Source organism: Rhododendron vialii, chromosome 6a (assembly GCF_030253575.1).
Source record: "Rhododendron vialii isolate Sample 1 chromosome 6a, ASM3025357v1".
Classification (NCBI taxonomy): Eukaryota; Viridiplantae; Streptophyta; class Magnoliopsida; order Ericales; family Ericaceae; genus Rhododendron; species Rhododendron vialii.
The window spans coordinates 3,474,595-3,482,246 of NC_080562.1; the positions used below are offsets into that span (position 1 = coordinate 3,474,595).

At 39.7% G+C, this 7,652-nt stretch overlaps 1 protein-coding gene across 1 annotated transcript; it reads left to right on the plus strand.

The window, feature by feature from the left end:
* The first annotated feature begins 253 nt into the window (after positions 1-253).
* On the plus strand, positions 254-7,411 carry LOC131330979 (cytokinin dehydrogenase 5). The gene is made up of 5 exons (XM_058364767.1): positions 254-1,360; positions 1,608-1,735; positions 2,676-2,954; positions 5,437-5,699; positions 6,956-7,411. The coding sequence occupies exons 1-5, from the start codon at positions 766-768 to the stop codon at positions 7,293-7,295; spliced, it is 1,605 nt and encodes a 534-aa protein (XP_058220750.1). The 5' UTR covers positions 254-765; the 3' UTR covers positions 7,296-7,411.
* Positions 7,412-7,652: the final 241 nt, after the last annotated feature.

Consider the following 7,652-nt stretch of genomic DNA (forward strand, 5'->3'; position numbering starts at 1 on the left):
ATACGTTCGATATGTACATGGAGAGAGAGAGAATCTTTATTGGTTGAAAGAAGGGTATTCCCGCAGTCTCACGTGAACTTACGCTAGCTCGTGTCCCCACATAGATCCTCCGTATCCTCCAGTGGGTCCCCCACCTTACCCCCCTTCCCTTCTGTCACGTGTCTCTCATCCCCCCTCGCACGTGACTCATCCCGACCCCCCCCCTCCCCCTCCCCCTCCTAAAAGTCCCACTGTCCTATAAATTCAGGACCTGTATCTCATATCCTAGACACGAAAACACAAAATACAGTCTTTACAGTTTCAAGAAAATCAGTCCCCCTGTAACTTTATTCTTTACCTAGAGAGAGAGAACCAAGATTTCAGTCAGATTTCAGAGAGAGAGAGAGAGAGAGAGAGATAGAAGGAACCCATCATATTTCCTCAAGATTTCACTGCATATTTCCTCGTTACCCAACACTTATCTGATAACGTGATGAAAAGCTGAGAGAGAGAGAGAGAGAGAGACAGAGAAAGATTGATTTTGGGGGAGTTAGCGAATCTGTGCATGTTGCGTAGTGTAAATCTTTAAAGCGCAATCCGGCTTACGTTAGCCCCACGCTGCTGCCACAAGATTTTGTTCCCCTTCCCATAATCGCCCACTGGTTCTCTCCGCCGGTGTGCGCACTTTCCTTATCCTTCACCGCCATCAATTTCCCCCCTCTATAAAAAAAAACACTCATCCGATCTCAAATTTATAACCGCAGCGAAAAACAAGTAAACCATATTATGGCCAGTAGATTTCTTTTAACGCTTGCTATATGCCGATTGATAGTGACCGTCGGGTTGACGTTGAACCCGACGGAGCTGCTCCGGCTCGTTGTTGACGGTCAGCTTACCGTCGATCCCTCCCACGTCGAATCAGCTTCTCGCGATTTCGGCGGACTGCACCGGGTCGAGCCGTTGGCGGTTCTCCGCCCGGCTTCGGCCGACGACGTAGCCAGGCTCGTTCGAGCGGCTTACCAGTCGGCTGAGGGGTTCACGGTCTCGGCCAGAGGCCACGGGCATTCGATTAACGGGCAGTCTCAGACATCCAATGGTGTGGTGATAGACATGAGCGGCGGCGGCGGCTCAGGAGGCACGCGGCGGATCAAGCCGGCCGGGCCTAGGGTTTCGGAGAAGGAGAGGTACGTGGACGCGTGGGGCGGGGAGCTATGGATAGATGTGCTGAGGCGCACGCTGGAGCATGGACTCGCACCCCTGTCGTGGACCGATTACTTGTACCTTTCGGTGGGTGGTACCTTATCAAATGCTGGGATCAGTGGTCAAGCTTTTAATCATGGCCCTCAGATTAGCAATGTGCATGAGGTTGATGTTGTCACAGGTTTGTTCCTTGAATCCTGTAATTTATTTAGCTTTCGAAAAGTCTACGAACACAACTTTAAAACACAGTTTCGGCCACAGCTATGTCCTAACACTCGTACCCGTGCATACTGCATCGTATTGCTCCGGACACAGTTATTTTCGGAGTCGGTGCTTTTAAATTGTGTCGGTAGGATTACTCGAAAATTTGTTTGTTTTAAAAAAGATTTAGGTTGGTTTTCTGATATAGTTTTGTTTGACTAAAGCAGGGAAGGGTGAGCTCTTGACATGTTCAGAGGAACAAAACGCAGAACTCTTCCATGCTGTTCTTGGTGGGCTAGGTCAATTTGGGATAATTACTAGGGCTAGAATTGCTCTTGAGCCTGCTCCAAAAATGGTAAATTCACTTTGCTCCTCTCTTTCTCCCTCGCAGATAAAATTGTTAATTATCATTCCCAACTAATTTGTTTGAATAAGTTGAAAGATTTATTAAAAGAATCGAGTTTAATCATTGCACTTTACAAAATCATGGGTATTGGGTAACAGTTGTTAAACCAACTTGAATAGTTTATCAAACGGGCGTGTGGATTTTATTTCTAAAAAATGACCTTCAACTTAAATTAAGCTTGTCACCTCAGAAAAATTTCATGAGTGGAGTATTTGTTTATACCCTATATTTCAAAATGGACAAATAATTTACCACATTAAAAAAGTAAAAAAAAGAGCAGATTATATGGGACAAAGTATTGTGGGGAAGGGTAAAATATTAGTAGCAAAAATATTAAGTAGCAAACGAGTTTGTGAATAATAATCCAGTACTGAAAATATTTGGAATTGGCTATGGCCAGGGTGGAGACATGCTAAGGCTATACATATGTATGTTCGAAAAAAGCAAGAAAGTAGCACAAGTGTGAGTCCGGTTGGTCGAAGGTTCTCCCCCTTACACATTTGATAGGGTTCGATTTGTGGAGTTAGACATAAAAATATATAGCTTTTTGTGAATTCTTAATCTTGGTGCGGACACACTTTTAACTGGACCGAAGAGAACATTATTAGTCGCGGTGCGACCATATGCGTAAGTTAGCCCGATCGGATGTTCCGATCGACAAAAAAAGCAAGAAAGTAGGGCATGACATAGGTAGTGGGGATCAATTGGGGTCCATTGGAACTTTTAAACCTCATTCCCATTCAATCGGCTGTTCCAAAGCTGGCAGTGTTGTTGACGTCTTCTTTCTTGCCTCTTTAACATGTCTCTTTCTCGATCTTTTGTTTTTATGGTTCTCATTCATTATTTATTTTTTTTTTCCCAAAAAAATAACAAACAATCTATTTTACAGGTGAGATGGATCCGAGTGCTGTATTCGAATTTCTCGGATTTTACACACGACCAAGAATACCTCATCTCCCTCCACGGGAAACCGGCGTCAAAGAAATTCGACTACGTGGAGGGTTCTGTTATTGTGGACAAAGGACTTGTAAACAACTGGCGCTCGTCGTTTTTCTCTCCTAGTAACCCGGTTAAGATCTCGTCACTTGGTGCTGCCAATGGTGGTGTTTTGTATTGCTTGGAAATTACCAGGAACTACGACGAATCGAGCGCCGGTTCTCTCGATCAGGTATAACCACGTCCATTTGTTCAACAATCCATAAAATTATCTGAAATGCTTTTCGCACTGCACTCTATTCGTGTCTTAGTGACATAGTCCACTCCGTTTTTAGTCATCGTTCGGTGAAATGAGATAAAGCTTTGACAAGGTAGTTCGACGAAAGAAAAATTAAAAAGGAGTATACAACGTAGAAAATGGGTATTTCGACGACTTTGACAAACGAAGCGAATAAAGGAGTGTAATTGGATAAAAGAGTAACATCAAAAATTCATTTCTACTAGTATTTCATTATTTCACCAATTGTTATTGACGTTTAATCACAACAAAAGTATTAATAACGCCACGAGGATATCGGAGTATATTACATGGGGTGTGCCATATTTGGAGTATATTTTAAACCTTTGCACAGCCAAAATGGAAGTTTTCTTCTTCTTCTTCTTCTTCTGTGTCTTAAAAAAATCACATGTACCATGTGGGTCAATCGCATTTTAATAGTGTCTCTCAGTTGACCAAATCACATGTGGGCGTCGAATCGATCAATTGAAGAATATTTGGGACCATAATAATAACTTCTCTCTCAAAACATAAAACATTGTTCAAGTTAGGTGGGGATGGGTAATGGCTAGAGTTTAGACAAATCTTGTTAGGCGCCGCGGCTAATTAATGAACCATTTTCCGGTCAAGCATCTGTCTCACCCATAACACGACTAAACTTTGCAAGCTGTGGCTCGAATATTATCTCGATCGGTTTGTCTGTTTTGGAATATTATTCCGGTTTGTCTGTTTGTTGCAGCTCTTGTTGGACCAGGTTTTATTATGTACTTGGTATGTATTTTATTGCTTCCATTCAGTTCGGTACTTGAAATCCCAGAAAGCCTTGCCTTCTCCCACCGCGTCCAAAAGTGTTTTTGACGGTGCGGATTTTAAAACAATTTTTCCTAACTCTTCCTTGAAAAACAGTTCTTTTAAAATCCCCTTATTTACTGATGCAAGTATTTCCAACTTGACAAAGTTAAAATAGATGCTTAAAAAAAAAAAAAGAAGAAGAAGTTAAAATAGGCTCTCAATATGTTAAAAATTAAAGAGGAGAGGAAGAAAAAAATAATAATGGGGTTTTAGAGAATGGTCTCCAAAAATGGTTTTTGGATAAAAACCAAACGCAGTCTATGTGATTCTTTGATAGAAAGAAAGCAAGATCATACGTTGTGGACAATTAGCCTTAAGATACTTACCCCAAAAAAAAAAAAAATTACTCTCTCCGTCTCATTTTTATTGTCCATTATTCCGTTTGTCTCTTTTATGTCTTTTGTTTATTTTTTTTAGTGTGGATCTTGAAAAATATACAATATGTATTTTATTTGATAGATTTCGATTAGTTCTTTTATATAAAGTTTCAAAATTATGAAAAACATTATAGATTGAAAGATATAAGTAATTAAAAATGGCACACAATTCAAAAATGAACAATGAAAATAGACGGAGGGAGGGAGGGAGTAGCTTTTAAGATTACTATAGCTTAATTGCAAATTTCTTGTAATTTATTAAGCTTAGTTTTGTATACAGACCATAAGAATTGAAGTCATTTTCTTCTCTATCAAGTTGCTATCAAAACACATCAGAACTCTTAAAATCAATAGTTTAAACCTTTCTTCTCAAGGGTTAGTCCATTATTTCCACTGCCATCTCTGTCACAATATCTTCTAATATCTTCCAACAAATCGAAAATCAGAATTTTTTTGATTTATTTTATTGTTACAAACTTAATTAGTATACTTCTAGAGTAAATGATTGTGATTACTCTCTCACTGTCATGTTTTATCTTATAATAATGCGAGTGATTAGGTTATATACAATAGAACATAACAATAGAAAAACACAGGAGAGATCTTATGTGATCTATCATTCTATCTGATCCTCAGATTGAAACGAAGACTTGTAACAATAGTTTAATTATATTATTAACTTAACCTAAGTTGTCTCCCCCCCTCCAATTATTTGTGGCTAATAATGTTGCTTGGATTTGATTAGTTTAACTTTTAAGATAGTGTTAAATTAAAGTTGTCCAGACAAAGGAACTGCTTTGGTTGCTGTTTTTTTGTACTTTTGATGATCTTTTTTGAAAAAAGAATTTGTACTCTCTTTTCATCACAAACACTCTTTTTGTTTTTTTCGTTCTTGTTCGTGTATAGTTACTGCGTTGTCGATTTATATGCAAAAAAGGTGAATCAATGAAAGGGTAGTATTGTAAATTCACATCAATACCCTTGCTGTTTTTTTGTACTTTTGATGATCTTTTTTGATAAAAAAAATTTGTACTCTCTTTTCACCACAAACACTCTGTTGTTTTTTTCGTTCTTGTTCGTGTATAGTAGCGTTATCGATTTATATGCAAAAAGGTGAATCAATGAAATGGTAGTATTGTACATTCACATCAATACCCTCGATTTAGTAAGAAAGTTTTTTTTGAAAATAATGAGTCGGTTTTGTGCAGGAAGTGGAGTCTCTCATGGGAAAGCTGAACTTCATACCGGCGTCAGTGTTCACCACTGACGTGCCTTACATAGATTTCTTGGACCGGGTTCACACGGCGGAGTTGAAGCTCCGGTCCAAGGGCTTGTGGGAGGTGCCGCACCCGTGGCTGAACCTCTTCGTACCGAAATCAAGAATTGCTGACTTCGATAGAGGGGTTTTCAAGGGTATTTTGGGCAAAAAGACAAGTGGGCCTATTCTCATCTACCCCATGAACAAAAACAAGTAAGCTTTCTCATGTCACCTGTGTGTTTCTTAGACAATGTTAATTGCACGTTAACAAAATGATGAAACATTCAAATTCTCCAAAAGTCATTGTTTTTTGTTTTGAATAATCAAATTCTCAAAGTTAGAGACCTTATGATTGAACAACGACTAATTATTTAGTGATCATGGTACCTCTACTTGATTTCCAACACTCATTATATTTCTATGGGATTTTTCTTACTTGGTCAAAAATCTCATAAAAACTTTGGAGAGAGCGTCACGTGGTGCCTTAGGAACCACTTATAAATTTTCAAAGGACAATAGATACATGAATTCAATTTGTTTGGAAAAATAATAAAGCATAGACAAGAAGTTTTTGGGTGCAAATTGGATACTACATGGCGGTACCCAGCGCGCATCTGAGCCGTCCAAACTCATTTGGACGGTCTAGATCCGACCACTCTCTCTCCTCTTTCTCGTCCTCTAAATGTGACCGCTCAAAACACGTTTGGACGGCTCCAATACATGCTCAGGTATCACGTGGATTATACTCTATTTGCACGTAAAGATTTCTCAGCATAGCATATGCAGATGAATCCAATATTTGGCCAGTCAGGATGCCACCTAAACATCATGTTTGATGGGATAATGGCCAACATATCGGACGGTGGAGATGGTCCAGCTGGGGGAAGATTCTCATGTCAGGAGATCTTCCAGATAGGGCCCCTTGAGAAATTTTTCAGTGCCGAGCGGGAGGTGCATCCGGACCGTCCATTTTGATTTTGAACAGCTCGGATTTGAAGAGAGAAAGAGTGTGGGAGTAAGAGGAGAGAGAATGTTTTAATTTCGACCTTTCAATATACTTTTGAACGATTCGCATGTGTCCGCTCGGACACCACATCAATCGAATAACGTGATACTCATCCGACACTGAAAAATTTCTCGGGCCCCTTTGGTGGGATGATAGCCATATCTTTGTTTCACAAAATTAGTTCCAAAAGAATAAAAAAAGGTACTCCCCACCACTCCTAGTTCAAGAAAAATAGCATCAAAATCCCAACCACCGTGCCCACTCACACAGTACTCCACAAACTCTCAGGCATACATCCAAAAAAAAAAAAAAAACACACTACCCCAAAATGATTTCTTCTGGTTCTTTTTGTCTTTTTCATGAATATAAAAAACAATAATTTATGTTAATAATATGGAGAAAAAAAAAGTTGGGAGAAAAATAGAGTTTGAACAAATATTTATGGGGTTGTATGTACGTGCAGGTGGGATGAGAGGAGTTCAGTGGTAACGCCGGAAGAGGACGTGTTTTACCTGGTGGCGCTCCTGAGGTCAGCATTGGATACAGGGGACGAGACGCAGACGCTGGAGCATCTGAGCAATCAGAACCGTCAAATTTTAAGGTTCTGTCGCGATGCGCAAATGAACGTCAAGCAGTACTTGCCCCACTACACCACGCAATCAGAGTGGGTGGACCACTTTGGGCGGGACAAATGGGCCCTCTTCCAGCAAAGGAAGGCGGAGTTCGACCCTAAACGTATTTTAGCAACCGGCCAGCGCATTTTCAGCCCCTCTTTTGCTTCTTCCACGGCTTTCTCGTGGTGATATAAGAAAAAATAGATAGGAGCACTTATTATTTTGTAAATATAGAAAAAAGAAAATCTATTCTAATATATAAAGGGGGAGCACCACGTTATTGTCGCCCCCGCCCATGTCATGTATTTTCATTTCCCATAAATACCCTCTTAAAAAAAAAAACACACAAAACAAAAAAGTTAATTATAAAGATATATTAGACATTTAAGCAAAAAAAAAAAAAAAATCACCTACAAACAGATATACCCCACTACGTGCACAACTTCCTCCGTTCTTCTCCCCAATTGCTAACCTAAGTTTTCCTTTTAACCTCATTTCCTTCGGTATCTGCAACTTCTCAGAATTCTTTTTTAACTCTCCGGTACT

What these genes read in the sequence shown, in the direction of transcription:
- LOC131330979 (XM_058364767.1), top strand. Translation starts at nt 766, where the DNA reads ATGGCCAGTAGATTTCTTTTAACGCTTGCTATATGCCGATTGATAGTG. An exon ending in GCGCCGGTTCTCTCGATCAG is followed by an intron (nt 2,955 to 5,436) that starts GTATAACCACGT and finishes GGTTTTGTGCAG; the next exon opens with GAAGTGGAGTCTCTCATGGG. An exon ending in TACCCCATGAACAAAAACAA is followed by an intron (nt 5,700 to 6,955) that starts GTAAGCTTTCTC and finishes ATGTACGTGCAG; the next exon opens with GTGGGATGAGAGGAGTTCAG.